At 37.1% G+C, this 17,739-nt stretch overlaps 5 protein-coding genes across 5 annotated transcripts; 3 read left to right on the top strand and 2 right to left on the bottom strand.

The window, feature by feature from the left end:
- Positions 1-2,113: 2,113 nt before the first annotated feature.
- On the top strand, positions 2,114-4,692 carry PHYBLDRAFT_121580 (hypothetical protein). The gene is made up of 12 exons (XM_018428814.1): positions 2,114-2,159; positions 2,240-2,345; positions 2,445-2,525; positions 2,638-2,846; positions 2,930-3,071; positions 3,130-3,213; positions 3,270-3,335; positions 3,389-3,969; positions 4,030-4,139; positions 4,211-4,286; positions 4,342-4,474; positions 4,533-4,692. The coding sequence occupies exons 2-8, from the start codon at positions 2,243-2,245 to the stop codon at positions 3,739-3,741; spliced, it is 1,038 nt and encodes a 345-aa protein (XP_018297999.1). The 5' UTR covers positions 2,114-2,159; positions 2,240-2,242; the 3' UTR covers positions 3,742-3,969; positions 4,030-4,139; positions 4,211-4,286; positions 4,342-4,474; positions 4,533-4,692.
- Positions 4,693-4,972: 280 nt separating this feature from the next.
- PHYBLDRAFT_15132 (hypothetical protein) lies at positions 4,973-5,832 on the bottom strand (the record flags this gene model as incomplete). Its single annotated transcript, XM_018432667.1, has 7 exons — positions 4,973-5,036; positions 5,094-5,173; positions 5,243-5,352; positions 5,420-5,443; positions 5,520-5,568; positions 5,624-5,707; positions 5,764-5,832. The coding sequence occupies 7 exons, from the start codon at positions 5,830-5,832 to the stop codon at positions 4,973-4,975; spliced, it is 480 nt and encodes a 159-aa protein (XP_018297998.1).
- An 877-nt stretch (positions 5,833-6,709) lies between these two features.
- PHYBLDRAFT_184996 (hypothetical protein) lies at positions 6,710-8,931 on the top strand. Its single transcript, XM_018439014.1, has 4 exons — positions 6,710-6,959; positions 7,023-7,139; positions 7,240-7,373; positions 7,430-8,931. The coding sequence occupies exons 1-4, from the start codon at positions 6,795-6,797 to the stop codon at positions 8,718-8,720; spliced, it is 1,707 nt and encodes a 568-aa protein (XP_018297997.1). The 5' UTR covers positions 6,710-6,794; the 3' UTR covers positions 8,721-8,931.
- On the bottom strand, positions 8,884-10,459 carry PHYBLDRAFT_184995 (cyclin; the record flags this gene model as incomplete). Its single annotated transcript, XM_018439013.1, has 7 exons — positions 8,884-9,208; positions 9,268-9,431; positions 9,517-9,577; positions 9,648-9,771; positions 9,837-9,962; positions 10,058-10,139; positions 10,242-10,459. The coding sequence occupies 7 exons, from the start codon at positions 10,457-10,459 to the stop codon at positions 8,955-8,957; spliced, it is 1,029 nt and encodes a 342-aa protein (XP_018297996.1). The 3' UTR covers positions 8,884-8,954.
- Positions 10,460-13,350: 2,891 nt separating this feature from the next.
- On the top strand, positions 13,351-17,511 carry PHYBLDRAFT_130323 (hypothetical protein). The gene is made up of 12 exons (XM_018429350.1): positions 13,351-13,387; positions 13,443-13,548; positions 13,605-13,746; positions 13,797-13,954; positions 14,063-14,249; positions 14,317-14,528; positions 14,599-14,711; positions 14,782-14,890; positions 14,949-16,903; positions 16,964-17,080; positions 17,140-17,260; positions 17,313-17,511. Exons 1-12 carry the CDS (start codon positions 13,385-13,387, stop codon positions 17,435-17,437), a joined length of 3,348 nt encoding a protein of 1,115 aa, XP_018297995.1. The 5' UTR covers positions 13,351-13,384; the 3' UTR covers positions 17,438-17,511.
- Positions 17,512-17,739: the final 228 nt, after the last annotated feature.

Here is a 17,739-nt window from a genome sequence, read left to right as displayed (position 1 = left end):
AAATTAAAGTAGACTGCTATAAATATTCTGATAAATAATACTATATCAGTATCTATTTTTTTTTAGTATTAAGATATCAACTTATAAACAGCTTAAAATATTTTAATTATTTATTTTGTTTTTTATTTACATTAATTATCTTTAAAATATATTGAAAGTATCTTATGCTTTTATTTTATTCAATAAATAAATAAAAAAATTTCGTTTAAAAATATAATAGCTACTAAAATTTTTCAGAACTTAGTAATATATTTAACTTTATTTTATAAATTATCACTTCAAATTTATATATATTAACTATTCTCTCGTTATTATTAAAAAGATTTTATATAAAACAAACTTGAATATGCTTAATAGAAGCAAGATCCGAACATTCAAATATCCTTTTTCAAATTTGTAAATATAGCTTTTATTTATACTATCAATTTCAGTTATTATATATTAATTCATAATGCGAATTCTTTCTATATTTATGTCACTAATCTTATCAGCTCAGTGAATATGAGGGTTGCCAAAACACTCTAATGTAAAAAAAAAGAAAATAAAGAAGTTAATATGCAAGGCGTAGTGCTCATGAGGTTGATATAATCAAAAGTTGTAATTAATTAATAAATTGTTTCTCAAGCTAAATATTGGATAAATATTAGATGAATATGTATCCGGGTATAAATAACATTCAGCTTATTAAATAAATTATCTAACAAGGGAGTACATATAATAGAGGTGTTGAGTTGTTATAATTTCAAGATAAAAAAAAAGAGGGCAAAGAAAGGGAAAAAAAAGATCATTTTTTAAACGATTCTGATTGGCCAGCCTTCTTCAAGTGTCACTACAATTGAGAAAAAGAGCATTTTTTACAGGAACAATGTGCCATAGAATGCGAGATATAGAATAACTCGCAAAAATAGGGCTTCACCTTTGCTGTTCACCAATGTACGAGGGAATTGAAAGGAAAAATACTTTTCATAGTAATTTATTCGATTCCGAATGGATATATTTGTCAATTTCCTCGATGATTTCCTCGTACGCTGGTGAACAGCATAAAAATACAAGTAATCTTGTAGGTCATGTTTGTTTCTTTATCTAGTTTTGCAACTTGTAAACAGTCCAATGTACAATCTTCCTCTAAAATAGATTTTTGGATTAAAAATTAAAATAATGACAATTGAATATCACCCTAATATTAGTGTGTGCTAAAAGTGTCAAAGTTACAAATCCTTTGAATCAATCATATTAGTATTTGTACCAAAAGAGACTTGAACTGTTTATAAAATTTCTCAAAATCTTTGTAGACAGTGTAATGAAATAGGATGTAACCCAGACTCAGGGGGGTTTGTTACCAAATGGTAAGCTATTAGATTTGAATAATTTTATCGTCTTTAATTCTTGTACTAGGTTGAAGAAGTTGGGAAAAAGACTTTTTGCATTGACTGCAAAAACACGGTGACATAAAAAGTGGGATATATATAAAAGAGAGAAATTGGTGCTTAATTAAAATTCTAACTGTAAAACACACTTTAAACCCCGGAAAACTTGCAAAAACCGCCTTTTTTTTTATAGGGTATATAATTAGAGCGTCATTCTTTATAATATAGTTGTAACTTGTTTTGTTGCTTCACTCAAGCATTCTACTTGTCCATAAAACGACAGATTTTATAAAATAAAATATCATATATAGTGTTGTGCTGTCTAATATTGGGACGCTTAACATAATGGATTATCCATTCCCTGAGCGCCTTATATAAAAAAGTTCATCAATAACAAATTGATATTTTTTTTAAGTTACTAAAAACTCCTTGCGAATTATGTAGTTCAGAGCAGTTTAATTAGTGCAAAATATACATCCGCTATTGAGAAACCATATTAACAAAAAACTAAGTAAATGATATGACACTTGATCTTATCCTAGAACACAAGTGTAGTATCCAAGTACCGAATGGCTGGATGGACCAGTCATTGACAGTGTGCATGGTTTACGCGTACCATGACGTCATGTGAATACACCTCCGAAGATCGCAACACAGGACTGTGGGTTGCCGGCAGTTTTAGGCAAAAGGGGAACGCACTCGAGGTTATTTGGGTGGAGCTTCTTCGTCGACTTTTTATTATTATTATATTTCTACTTTCACCTTTTAGTTAATTTAACCTTACTTAAAAAGGTATCAGCTAAATATCCTCTATTCTCCTCGAATCTCGAGAATAAGCAATATGTATTGTCATCTAACTGCATGCCAAACAGATCATGGGCCAAACACTTTCAGAACCTGTCGTTACCAAGACCACCCACAAGGAATCCAGCAAGGATCTCTTCTACGGTGTCTCATCTATGCAAGGATGGAGACTGAGTATCCTTTTTCATAATGATATTTAGATGCCCCGGATGTACACTATACAAAGCCAATTCTCTTCCTATCCTTCACTCTTACCCTTTTTTCTCCCGTTAGCTATGGAAGATGCACACGCCACTCTCCTGAAACTCGAGGATTCGGACGCAAGTTTCTTTGGTGTATATGATGGTCATGGTGGTAAGTATTTGGTGCGAGGTTACCCTAAAAGAAATAAAGGGACAGGAGTTCCCATGTATTTTCTTTTTTTTGTATCCGTTTTAATCCATGACACACACACACATATATATAGGTTCCACCGTGGCTCAGTACACAGGAAAGAGACTTCATCGCAAGGTGTATGAAAGCGAATTTTTTGCCAAGAAGCAGTATTCTGAAGCTATGCGTGATGCATTCCTGGGCATCGACAGGGAATTGAGCGAAGACAGCAACTATGCATTCGATCCTTCCGGCTGTACCGCTGTAACAGCTCTAGTTACCCCCGAAAAAAAAATTATTGTGGTAAGATATTATAGCCAAGGAAGCAATAGTACGTAGCAGTGTGTAGCAGTGTGTGGCAAACTCCCCTTACTCGGAACGAATAGGCAAATGCTGGTGATTCAAGAGCTATTATCAGTGTCAACGGCAAGAGCAAGGCTCTTTCGTATGATCATAAACCAGTCGATAGATTGGAGTCACAGCGTATTATTGCTGCTGGTGGCTTTGTTGAATTTGGCCGTGTGAATGGTAAGTGATATGTCCCATGGCTACACACAACATATATTAACATTCTCTATCTTATCAGGTAACCTTGCTCTTTCGCGCGCTATCGGTGATTTCGAATTTAAGCGAAATGACCATCTCCCTGCAGAAAACCAAATCGTGACATGTAAGTCACTCTCAGTTCTATTTCTCTATAAAACGTATATTAAACTGAAAGCTTAGGTAACCCTGATATTATCGAGCACACTATTACGGATCAGGACGAATTTTTTGTACTAGCATGCGATGGTAGGACAGACCATTCAATTTGAAAGAAAAGATGGAATTGACATTTTGTATAGGTATCTGGGATTGCATGACAAACCAAGAGGTTGTTGATTTCGTTCGTACTGAGCTCGGTAACAAGGTGCCTCTGGATGAAATTTGTGAGTTAATGATGGATCACTGTCTGGCACCTGATTGTGAGGGTGGAGGAGTTGGATGCGACAATATGTCTGTTATGATTATTGGCATTTTGAATGGTAAAACAGTCGAGGAATGGTATAACTGGATGGAAAAGCGTGTCTCTAGTTCAAACAAGACAGATAGCCTTGGTAATGCTGTTGAACAGCCAAAGGAAACACCTAAAGAAGGAGGCAATACAACTGCTGCATCTACTCCAGATGTTTATTCCATTAGTAGCAAAATGGGTTAAAGCGCATGTTTGTGTGTATGTACAGGATTAGATATTGATAAAAGAATGAGCTCATTTGCTTTTATTTTGTTGTAAATCAATTTACCACGTTCCCCCTTCATATTACTGTATTTTCATATAAAAATATATTGGTGATAACAACATTTCATTAGCTCTCTAGTGGTTATTGAGAGCTGCTTGGAAATTCTGTCTTAAGAACCCGATTAGCTTTCTTCTTAGGCACAGGAGCTTAATAGAGCCAAAATATTAGTTTGATACCAGAGTTTTAAATCAGTTTATACAGCTTACCATGGTTATTCTCACGAACATAGAATTTACGGAGTAATAATACAGCTTCCTCTGCATGTTTATTTCCCTCTGAGGCGTAATGTTTTGACACGGGAGTTTTCAGACGCGGGCTAATCAAACAATCGCGCATTTAATATATACATATACATATACATATAAATATATTCGTGTAAAAGCTTACTCGGTATGAATGTCAAACACTGATCCATTTCCGCCAAATTTATCATTTCCACAACCAAAGTAAACATGCCTTATACCTTTATATTTTTTTATAAGTTTTGCTTTAATTTGTATTAGAATAAATCAACGTACCTACTTGGCGTAAAGCAGAGGCACACATAACACAAGGCTCCACTGTGACGTACAGGTCAGTGTCAGAGAATACATCGGCAGTGTGCTCCTTTAAAATGTCATCAATTGCCTCAATCTCTGCATGACGGGTTGCCTATATTTATAAACTAGGGATGAGTAACCAGTGTCTTGGTTCATCTTAAAGATCTTACATTGAATGTCTCATTTGGTTTATTGCGCCCATGGGCAATAATTTTACCATTCTTTACAAATACACATCCTACTGGTACTTCGAGATTATCATAGGCTTCTTGGGCTACTTTAAGCGCTTCCAGCATAAATTGATCATTGTATACAGATGTTGTCATGGGGTTTATCAGGAAGAGTTTGTAAGTAAAAGAAAGTCACACTTTTTTGTCTTTGTGCATGTCTCAAATATGTGTTTTATTTTTTTTTGATGTCTTTATATATATATATATATATATCTTTAAGAGTAAGATGCTGATAATATAGATACATAAAGTAAAAGTGATACTACCCAAAGATACATATATGCTTTGTAAAAAAAAACCAACGTATTCTGACATTTATGCTGTTTCCTCGGCTGTACCTTTTCCCTGTAGGGTTTGGCATTGTCGTTTGAGGACATATATTATTCAGGGCGGTTTCGTGCTGCCTGTTCTTTCACTCTTTTCTCATACTCCTTTTTATCCTTTCTATACTCATTTGTCATGGTCAGACAGCATGTTTCTCATATCTAGTTGTACCCCTACCTAAACAATTCATATGCTTCATGTTGAGCGGGACTATCAGGGTTGGGATCATTGAGCAAATCTTGGATACCAAGAAGTATCTATGTGATTTTTTCCCCGTTAGACACAATTTATAGTTCTATAGCAACCTACATGGATAGCTAAATTACCTGTTTGATGGTGATAGCCGGTTTCCAGCCGTCATCTTCACTTAATATAGAGAGACAGACTGTACCAGATGGATAGATGTTTGGATGAAAAAGGGGCGGAGTAAACTTGCCTGTGTACAGATATGCAAGTCAGGATGCATTACAGCCCCACACAGTTCCTACAATAAGATTACTTACACTTGGGAGGTTTTGTAGGGTATTCTAAACCAAACAAAGACCAATTAGATGCGTTTATTGACAAGAAAGATCATTGTTTTTGCCCGAGAAATGTTTTTACCTTCAGGGAAGATCAAATCGATTTTATAGATTCCATTCTCCCAAGGAGTCTATTCAAAGATACTCAACAGCTATCCTAGATCCGCATAGTTGACAGCTACTCACATTTTCCTTTCCAGGTATACCACACCTCCAATGTAATAAATTAAGTGTATTATCTTCGTTTTTAATAGGTCTGGTCCAGAACCCCTGGGATTCGCATTAGTTTACAGGGTTGCCATTTATTTTGTGAATTTATAGCTTACATGTGGATGATCTTTTCTCCATTGTTTACGCTCTTCCATGAGACGCACACGCGCAATTCCTGTACTCATTGAATTGTATTGAAAACTGTTAAAGCAGAATAGATTCTAGTGGGGGGACTTTGGATGTGTACAAGTCGACGTCACAAGAAGATATTTAAAACACGTCAGTGAACATTAAAGTTAAGTCACTTGTAAGTGATAATGAGGGCGGGTCTTAATCGGTGCACCCACTCTTTTTTTTTTAAAAAAAATTATGGCCCTCAATGTGCACCAGAGCGGTTCCCCATTGACGCTGATTGTATTTTATTCCAATCAAATTCCCCATCAGATAAGGATTATATCCAGTTTCGGTAATATTAGTATTTTTTGTAAAACCGGTAGTTTAAATATCGTACTGTGCAGTGTTTCAACCATTTCCATCGCACAAGAAAATATGATCCTTGGAACGTAATTATAAGATAGAGAAGAAAGTAAAGCAATTAAAGGAAGTAAAAAGAAGCTACATTTCCAAATTAAACTCAAGGAAAGGGACAAACAGCTTTCTGGTTCTGTGTTCAATTGGATGATTGATTTTGTCACCTTGAGATAAGATTCATCATCGATAACTCCAATTTCGGTCAATAAGTCTATCACCCACGCGAGCACAAGTGGCAGAGATAAAAATACAAATTTTGATCAATTGGTGTAAGCAATTCAGAACTCGAAACTTGAGATATCGCTATTAGTATATATACTAAACTCCTTGACGTATTTGCTTTAAATCTCGTTAATATTGCTCTTATTAATGTAGGATTAGTAAAAAAAAGTCAATGAAACTTCGGCCTTCAAGGCAGAAGTTACATGTGTGTGTGACGTGTTATTAACGTTGAGTACATCTATGTGACTGACCTTTAATCATGATATGAGACATCCATCTCGACAATGATCTATAAAGCGGAGGTTTCGCAGGGTTTATCTTCTAATATACACTTTTAGCAGACTTTAACCTTGGTCGATAAGTATATTTGTACACGATTATATATTTTGCTGGCATGCAGTCTCTGGAATCCTACGATATATCGCCTCAAACGGGGTTCCTTCCCTCACAACCTCCTCTCCGTCGACTTCCATCTGCTTACTTTGCACCATGGGAGTCTCTTATGGAAGACTGTAATGGTTTATTACTGGCCGGTAAGCTCCGAGAAAGAGTCCACAAGGTAAGGCAACACAACCCAGAAAACCTACAATATATGCTTACTAATATTCCTTTCTTGCCAAAGCTTCCTTTACTTGACTCAATCCGGCTCCAGAATGTTCAAGAATACAGACGAGCATTCCTGATATTATGTATGGTATCCCACAGCTATGTTTGGGGAAAGCATGAGAAAACATTGGAGGTAATCCATACATTAAATCAAGTGTCACAATCGCTTAGTTGACATACAGTGGGACAGCTGATAAATGATTGGCTAACATCGATCACTTTCTCACGGTCAGATATTGCCTGCGTGTTTGGCCGTACCTTGGACAGCTATAGCAGATCATCTAGGTCTCTGTCCAGTTGTTTGTCACGCGGCAGTTGTGTTATGGAATTACAGGCTTTTGGACAAAAAAGGGCCACTTGATCTAAGGTAAATCTCATTTTGGCTCAAATTATCCCACGGCTAAGGCCATTTTTTCTCAACAGCAATTTAACTACACTGGAAACCTACACGGGATCATTAGACGAATCATGGTTCTATCTTGTCACGACCGAAATTGAGGGTGCAGGTGCACCATGTCTGCAAGCCATTACAAACTCAATTGAGCATATTAAAGATGGTGATTACTCTGAATTGATCGACGATTTGCAGGTCGTACATTCTGCACTAGAAAACATGAACTCTGCACTCCAACGCATGTACGAGAAATGCGACCCCTATGTATTTTACTGGAAAATAAGACCTTATCTGGCTGGGTGGGAGAATATGGCCGAGGTTGGCCTTCCTTTCGGATTGATATACGAGGGCATAGACTCGCACTGGGATGCAGAGACCGATGAATACGCAGATATGAGTCATCTCTCGGAAGGAGAGCGTCTTTTACGCCAATACCGCCGTTATGCAGGAGGGAGTGCTGCCCAAAGTAGTCTTATTGCCACTTTCGATGTTGCGTTTGGAGTTGAGCACCACCCTACAGGGCAAAAGTCTCCAATAAAGCTGGACTCTTCCGCATTGCTCAACCGGGATCGTTACACACATCCTCAATCCACAAAACCCGCTGATGAACTCAACCATCCAGACGGGTCTGCTACCCCACAAACTCCACCCACATTTGTACGCACTAACCGTAATCGCTTTTTGCGCGCAATGCGAAAGTATATGCCCCTAAACCACCGCAAGTTTCTTGAGGATCTTGAAGTTGCAGCTAACCTAAGACCATTTATGCTCCAGCTTCAAGAAAAACAGCTTATTACCCATTTGACAGAAAAAGAAACCCGGCTTCTGGAACTCTATAACGGTTGCCTGAATCAACTCAAGCTTTTTAGAGATAAGCATGTCCAAATTGTTACTCTTTATATTGTAAACCAATCCCGTAAAGGCGCCAATACTGGTAATGGTGGATATGCTTCCGACAAAAAGGAGCCTACACCAGCAAAAGCCACCTTTACACCAACAGTCCCTATCAAGGAAAAACCTGATACTTCGGAAGCAGTAACTGCCCTTTATCCTCAGGCCGCCCTTGAGTCAGAGCGAGGAATTCGCGAGGGATCTGTATCTGCAAAAGTTAACCAGTTTTTTCCGCAGTTAGGCCTGGCTAAGCATGTTGACCCAAAGTCCGGTGTTGTGCGAGGTACAGGAGGAACAAACATTATGCCATTCTTGAAGCAATCTCGTGATGAGACGAATGATATGAAGTTACCCATAATTGACCCAAAGGTTGATTCAAAGACTGTAATCCCAGAAAAGAGTTTCACAGATTGGATATTGCGTCGATGAATATAATATTAATATTAATATTATAATTTAAATAGTTATAATTCAAATAATATTAGGAGTTTAACTTGTGATATAAAATATGTAATTTATCTGAGCTATAGATATGTAGTAATTGCATACTACTATGGATTTTCTTTTTCTTCCTTATTGTATCTCGTCAGGTGCTTTCATTTGATTATTTATTTACATACAGCACTTTTATCTCTATTACACTTTTTTATCACCCTTAATACCCTAAGGTGCATTAGTCGAAAAGTGATAGGAAACAGTATGTTGATTTGTATTGACCACATCTAGTGGGGTTGTTCCGTCAAACTCCCAATCAGGTGTGCGTGCCTTCATTTCTTGTCTTGTCACGTCATCCATGTTCGGATCTGGGCCGCGTCGATGAGCCTGCTCATTCAATTCAATTTTAATCCGAGTGTATTGTGCGGTTGCATTGTGTGCACCACTACAAATGTATAAATCCAATATCTGTTGACAGACATCTAGTAGAAGAAAAGTTAATATTTACGTCGTGCCCCAATACACTTATATATTCTTTTACCTTCAATATCATCAATACGGGATAAAAGTAATTGATCCCAAGGTTGTTCCTCTGCCAGGCCATGAAATTCAGGGTCTTCTTCTTTTAATAGCCTGGAAGCCAAGTATATGCAACCAGCAGCAATCGTGTGCGCAGGGTATTCGACACACAGTGAAGTTCGATAACTATACATATATACATATGTAAATCAAATAAAAATGTTTAGATAGCTTTTATACCAACGATTTTCTTGTCTACATATTGACATACCTGTCGACTGCCAAACTATATGCTTTGTGGGCTAACCGCTTAGCATCGAGTGTCTGGAAAGCTAATACATCGTAGATTACAAAATATTTTATATAAGTATATCAATTAATCAAGGAAATTATTGTATTCACCCTGAACCCATTTGACAAATTTTATCACATATTCATAAGGATGCCGAAATTGAAAATCGAAACAGAGTGTCTCGAGTAAAAGTTTTTCATAGCCAATGATTTTACGCCGTCTCTCTTCAGACACCTATAACACCCAGAACTTGAATTTACCGCGCTCAAGTATACTTAGTAGGGGTAGAGATTCCTTACATTCTCAGGATCTAATTCCTTGCTACCTGGGTACTTTACACTGTGCACGGCCACAAATACATCCTTAAGCTTCTTGATGGTTTCCTCAATTTTGGAAGCAACGAATACACAAGTCACACTGATATCCTTTGTAGAGCTGTCAGCTACAGACTCCTTTCTGCTACTCTCTTATTTTCCTACTCTTTCCCCTCTTTGAAATCCTTGACAAAAACACCACTCACCTGGGGTGCGTATTCACGTATGGAATAGTATACGTAGAATCGATGATATAAAGCTTGTGCCGTGCTGATCGTTGTCTGAGGGCTATAATTACGCATTAGCTCATCGACTATCTTCTCCCAGCCCTATTTCTTCCTTTCTTCCTTTATTTATTTCCTTCTATTTTAAAAATCACAGGTAACTTACAAGCCGAGCTTTTTGCCTACGTCTTGAATAAATTTGCAGCTCGCATGACGGGCAGTAGCTTCCTTAGCAGCCAATCCAGCAGATTTTTTTAGGCTGGTGAGAGTGGCAAGCTGTCGTTTGGTAAAGCATGCTTTGTAACGTCTTTTAAATGATGTACCAGAGGTAATGGTAATGGGTGTCAGAGGGGTCGTGGTCGACGATGGAGAAGATACACCCATGAGGAGCGTAGGAATGTATCAAAGGGGACCATTTTTTTTGGTTCATTCGCCTGCCTTTCGCTTGCTTTAAAACCGAGTCACACTTTTCTTGAACTTAAACGGCTCTAATGAGTCGATAGAAAGTATGCACTATTTTTACAAAAATGCCACGGAAAATGAAAGCACACAAATTATGGTATATGTAGTGACATAGTTATATTAAACGCAAGTGTTGATTAAATTAATTGTACTTGAACAGGCGTATGATAATATTTACTACTGATGGTATATATATATGTATTATACTCTGGTAATCGAGGATACTAACCTCTGTAAATATAGCCTGTAAAACAAATACCGTTCATTTTAATGTATTTTATTGTATAAATCTTCTGTAGAAGTGTCAATGGTAAATAATAAGATGTATATGTAGATGTGTATGTAGATATATATGTGCTATCCTTTTAATAAACATAACTTTGAACAGTTAATAGAGAGTTTTAAAGTAGAGAGAGTCCTACAATGTCCTAAATATTGCCTGCCAAAAAATAAACTCTGTTACAAAGCACGTTTTATCAAATGAGAAACTAGACGACAATATCCTACTTCTTGAAATTAGGAACACTACACAAGAAAGTTTAAGATCTACTTCACTTTTAAGTTCCAAGATATAGAAACTTTCATCATAAGCCCAAAACCCCTCAACTCTTGGGGTATTTTAAGGCACTCTCGTATTAAACACTTGGCGTGGACAATTAAAAAAAAGAAAAAAAAAAGATCAGTTTATCCAATCGTGCAAATCAAGATTAAAACGACCCTTAGTTAGTTTCAATATATTCGTAATTGTATTGGAGCCGTAAGAAAAATGACCTAAGTGTAATAAGCTTTTGGCGCATAACGACCAATTGTGAATTGTCGAGAATCAACTAACAAAAGAGATGTTTGCAAAAATGGCAGCTGTTGAACAATCAGTCAAATAATTTTGTCGTTTGTTACCATAAAGGCGCTATGTGTTAAAGAAGTTTAAATAGCTTTATTTAAGTTACTAAAAGTACTGGATGTGACATTTAAACAGAAGAGAGTGGGGTTTCTCATATTTTATAGCTAAATTGATGAGATAAAACCACAGATAAACGTAAATGAATCAGGAGGATATTGAGTGGTTACCTTAATGATAGTACATTCTAAGACAAAGCATTTGCTGCTCACCCAGATTTAGAATGAAATCAGTTGTTCCTTACTAAGCCGTCAGAACTGTTGTTAATATATTACAAGTATATGTTTTAGTTATTACAATGTTTTTATTTTTAATATTTACTTTGTTTATTAGCACTATATATTATAAGAATTTCCTTTTTCTTTTAGAGTTTCTTTATATATACCTACGACTATCAGAATATCAATTATTACTCGAGAAGCCAATATTTACTATTCTAATTACTAGGCTAACTCATAAATACCTTTTTTAATAGGAATAATGTAGATTTCGCTACAAATATTACTAGGAGTATGGCTTGCATAATCGTTGGCAGAAAAAAATAATAACGCTTAGGTGAATTGAAGGAGACTTTGATACAAAGAAGAGCAGGACAACTTATTTTGTTTGTTGTTTGTAGACACGGCAGGAAAATACATATTTCAATAAAAGCGTGTAATTCAAGGTGTACAAAAGTCTTTGCTTCAAACAAACAATTCAAAAAGAGAAAATCATTAATGGGAGCACTTTCGGCTAATACTTTATCATCTACAAGGAAATGTACACTCCAAAAGGACATGTACGAAGCTAGAGCGACATGAAGAACCTGGGATTAGAAAGTATAGTTCAAGCTTTCATATATTTTCTGAAAATAAAGAGCGGCTAGATAAAAAAATATGATATCTTTCATATTCGTCTCATTCCAATATTGAATAAGCCTGACTGGTTGGGCAATTGGACAGGTAAAATTAATTTGTGATATTCCAAAAAATATAGCTACCTTATTATCAACCCCATCTTAAATGTATATCCCTTCTAAGCAGTAGAAAACACAAAGCCAGAACGATTATATTCGATGGTTTACCCTTTGATTTATTAAACCGAGTTTATTCAATATAATTTCATGTCTGTGTAAATTAAATACGTAATTAATTAGGTGAAGAGTCTAAGTAGATCAAACTTTAAAAATATATATGATGAACCAAGCCCACTCTGTGTCAAGACCTCAATTAACGGTTAAAATTTATTTTTCTACTGATTCTTTATCGTTTGGTAGTACTATTAATCCGAAACTATGTATACATAGTAAATATGTCCTCAAATATTTTTAAATTAATACGCCAACAATATCGTTGATCAGTAAATATATGGATAAAAACCCACTATATCTGTTTAGGACTTTGATAATCCACATGCTTTTTATTATTATTTTATTTCAAATGTATATTGTCTATAATTTATTCCTCTTAACAACTTTACTCAACGCTAGCATTTTGTGTAATAGCATTTTAAGCTGTGGAATTGAGAGAAACAAGCATCTTATACGAAAGAAGTTGAGAGCCAAGATTAATAAATGAAGCAAAAATAGCTCATTTTTGGACAGATCTAAAGCTGATTTTACTTGGACGAGACTAGAGTTAAAAAAGTTTTTTTTGGGAGCTATTTTATAAATCATTTATATTGTATTAAGCAAACAATACGTTAGGCAAATAAAGACTAGAAGCCTTACCTTATATATATATATATATTATTTATAAGTGCAAAATAATCTCATATATCATCGACGTAAAATAAAAATTATCTTAAAATAGTGGTGCTCATAACTACCAAAGTAAATTCAATGAACATTACGTCACAAAGACAATGTCCAGCTGAAAGAGGACTCTTTTGAATTATTTTTTTCTGACCATTGTCCAACTGCGCACATTCATCTATTCTACTCTTATTACGAATCAAACAGCCTTTGAGACATGGTAAGTAGTGGCCGATTTGTGTGTTTGCAATTATTGACCGGACACACTCGGTCAGGATAACCAACAGAATCCAATGAATGAGTTACTGCCGCCCTATGATATGGACAGGCCGATGCCCGATGCAGACCAGGCACCTTCCGAAATTTCCGTACTCGACCACTGTAAGCCCATGGATGAGTCGACTTGTCTGCAAGCGCATTCAACTTTTATTCAACAGACGAAATTATCGCAAGGAATGAGATGAACCCAGTCGAAGAAGAAATAATCGAGCTCCAATGCCAACATTGGGACATTAATAATTGGTCTAGTCTCGAGGATCGCGTCCACGGGCCAACATTTGAGGCTGGGGGTCATCAATGGTAATTCTCTTGGCCATCCACGAATCTTATCAATGCTAACTCTCACGTAGGAATGTATTACTTTTCCCAAAAGGAAACAACCAGAATGAATTCGCCTCTCTATATGTTGAGATGACGGATGCTAAAACAGTACCCGACAATTATTGCTGTGCTCAGTTTGTTGTCTGTCTGACCAAACCTTCAGATCCATTCCAATATATACATCATGGCAAGTCCTTCTAGTTGTTGATTTAATGAGGTTCTTACAATAGTCTCATTATTGCTACTATTATTGTTTATTGTTTATTATCATTATTATTGTTATTGTGTGTAATAGCTGCTCAGCATAGATTCAACAGCGAAGAGTCCGATTGGGGATTTACGCGGTTTATCGAACTTAAACAGCTTTACTCTCTTGATGAACAAGGGAACCCACGATTCCTTGAGGATGACAACGTTCGCATCACAACCATCTTGCGAGTCATCAAAGATCCTACAGGTGTTTTGTGGCACAACTTTAACAAGTAATTATCACGATTTTGTCAGTGAGGTTATTTAACAATATGCTCACATATTATTGTTATAATATAGCTACGATTCCAAAAAGATGACAGGTTATGTTGGACTTAAGAATCAGGGTGCTACTTGCTATATGAACTCGCTCTTCCAGTCTTTGTATTGTACCAATCTCTTTAGAAAGGCAGTCTACCAGATCCCCACAGAAAATGACGAGCCCACAAAGAGTGTAGCTCTTGCTCTTCAGAGAGTATTTTATAATCTTCAATTTTCAGACGTCCCTGTTGGTATGGTTTTTGGAAATGGTGTATATTATATCTGCCGCATCTTATAATCTTTACTATTATATGTTACTAGGTACCACCGAGATGACGAAGTCTTTTGGCTGGGATTCCCTCGAAGCATTTATGCAGCACGATGTACAGGAATTTAACAGAGTGTTGCAAGATAATTTGGAAGCTAAAATGAAGGTGCGTGTAAAAAAATATAAAACACACTTTTAGATAGAGATGACAGAAGCTAATTTTCTTCTTCTTATAGAATACACCTGCTGATGGAGCTATTAAACGGCTTTTTGTTGGCACGATGAAGAGTTATATTAAGTGTATCAACGTTAGCTATGAATCTTCTCGGACCGAAGACTTTTATGGTTAGTAGAAAAAATAATCTATGAAACCTATTAGTAACTTTTATGAATGTTTTCTTAGATATCCAGCTGAATGTAAAGGGGTGTAAAAACCTCGAAGAGTCTTTTAAAGACTACATTGCAGAAGAGGTTTTGGAAGGCGATAATAAATATATGGCAGAGGGACATGGATTACAAGATGCAAAGAAGGGCGTTATCTTTGAAAGCTTCCCTCCTGTGCTTCATTTGCAATTGAAGAGATTTGAGTACGACATCATGCGTGATACGATGGTGAAGATCAACGACCGCCATGAATTCCCTCTCGAAATAGACCTTGAGCCATACCTTGATCCAGTCGCTGATAGATCCCAGCCTCATAAGTACGTCCTCCACGGCGTACTTGTCCACAGTGGAGACCTGAGTGGCGGCCACTATTTTGCTTTTGTGAAGCCAACGAAAGATGGAAACTGGCTAAAGTTTGATGATGACCGCGTAGTACCTACTACACTCAAAGAAGTCCTCGAAGAAAATTTTGGTGGTGACCATGTCAGCGGAGCAATGACCAATGGCAGACCCAGTTTTAGAGGATTTAAGCGTTTCACGAATGCTTACATGTTGGTGTACGTCCGAGAATCGATGATTGATGAGATTTTGGCGAATGTGGTAGAAAAAGACATCCCAAGCCATTTGTCTCAAAGACTAGAGCAAGAACGTCAGCTACAGGAACGAAAAGCCAAAGAAAAAGAACAGCAACATTTCTACATGAAGGCATATTTGGTGACAGACAACACTTTTATGGCCAATGACGGCTTCGACTTTGTAAATCTCGAAGAACGCTCGATGGAAACTTCCCAACTTGAAGTCAGACGGGTTCTCAAGGATCAGAAATATGGTGACTTTAAGCGCGAGTTGAGTCATTCGATGGGTCTCCCCGAGACTCACATCCGTCTCTGGTTTCTTGTCAACAGACAGAACCGTACCATCAGACCCGATGCGCCAGTACCAGAAGGCGAAGAGGACTGCACTCTTGAGGAGATCCGTCAAAAGCACCTAGCAAACCAGCCTAATTTGCGTCTTTATGTTGAGAAATCTCTATCTCCTGATAATGAGCGAGCCCTTTTCCCTCCCGCACCTTCAAACACCTCAGCAAACGCTTTGATTTTCATCAAACTGTTTGATCCCGAGCTGCAGAAGATTCGTGGTATCGGTCGTTTGTATATTAACAAAGCTGATAAGGTTGGATCTATTATGGAACAGGTGAACGAGATCGCTGGTTATGAGTTTGGTACCCCTCTCGTATTCTATGAAGAGATCAAAACTACCATGATTGAAGAAATGGATTTGAACTTGACATTTACCAAGGCAGAGATTCAAGACGGTGATATTATTGCTGTTCAGAGAAATCTTTCGGATGCTGAAATCGAGCAATTGAAGGAAGCAGGCATGTATGACAATGTGCCCGATTTTATGGATTATCAGCTCCACAAGCTCGATGTAGTGTTCTCTCCAAAAGATGGAAATCCAGAGACGGAATTTGAGTTGTCTTTGCACAAGAACATGCGTTACGATGAAGTAGCAGCCAAGGTGGGTGCCAAGATTGGTGCTGATCCTGAGAAGATACGATTCCTTGCATGTGGACCCAGCGGGGATCTCAAGCCTATCCGTCGTACACCTACATCTCTCCTGGCTGATATGCAGAATATGACATACAATCAGAATGTTGCCAGATTCAAATTAACTTATGAAGTGTTAGACATCAGCTTAACAGAATTTGAGTCTAAGCGAATGGTTAAAATTACACTTTGCACGCCTACTCTTCGAGATATAAATGTAGTCGAGCTCCTGCTGCCCAAGCAGGGAAAAATAGCCGATCTCCTCAAGGCACTGGATGCTAAAGGAGCCAAGTTTGAGTCTGCCAAGGGCACAAGGAGGACAAGAATTTTCGAGGCCTTGGGAAACAAATTCAATCGAGAGTTCCTTCCTACAGATTCAATCAGCCAATTGTCTGCAAGCAATTATGCCCAATTATACGCCGAGGTAGAGAGGAGTAAAATGATTGTGGGAAGGAAGGGTGTACTAAATTGATTGTATTTATAGGAAATTCCAGAGGAAGAAATGTTGATGGGAGATGATGATATTTTTATCAGAGTATTCCATTTCCAACGAGATATCTCCCGCGCTCACTCTGTTCCATTCAAGTTCCTAGTGAAGAAGGTAGTTAAAATAAATTAAATACACCTTCTTTTCTTTTTTGTGTAGTTAACAATTAGTAGGATGAGCCCTTTGAAGAAACCAAGAAGCGTCTCCAGGCACGAACAGGATTGAATGACAAGGACTGGAGCAAAGTCAAATTTAACATCGTTTCTTCTTATTCGGCAGTCCCCATTGAAGAAGGTAATACAGTGTTACGATTCTGTTAAATTTTGACACTCATATATCAAAATAGGAGATGACTTCAAATTGAGTAACCACCTATTTACTCAAGAAGAGAGTCTTGGATTGGAGCATATGGACAAAACACCCCGGTCGGCACGGATGGGTGCTGAAAGGGCCCTGTCTATCAGAGGTTGAGACTACGGGATATAATAATAACATAAAGGGAAAGAACAAACAATAAAATCTTTCATTTCTTTGTGTTTCTCTTCACTGTGTTCTTAAAGACATATTGAACTTAATTAAGTTGCCTTGAGAGATTAGACCCAGCACGTGAGCGAGAAAGACAGATATTAAGTGAAAGAGGGATGTGAGCCTATTTTGGACTTTGAAAAGAGTTCTCGGCAAGAGAGCTAAAAAAGAAACGATTAACATTCTTAGTTTTACTTGATCATCAAGTAGGCATGTCATCTCGTGTTCCATCCACCAATTGCAAGTTT

This window comes from Phycomyces blakesleeanus, assembly GCF_001638985.1.
Source record: "Phycomyces blakesleeanus NRRL 1555(-) unplaced genomic scaffold PHYBLscaffold_2, whole genome shotgun sequence".
NCBI classification, from domain to species: Eukaryota; Fungi; Mucoromycota; class Mucoromycetes; order Mucorales; family Phycomycetaceae; genus Phycomyces; species Phycomyces blakesleeanus.
This window is presented reverse-complemented; position numbering and strand designations above follow the sequence as displayed.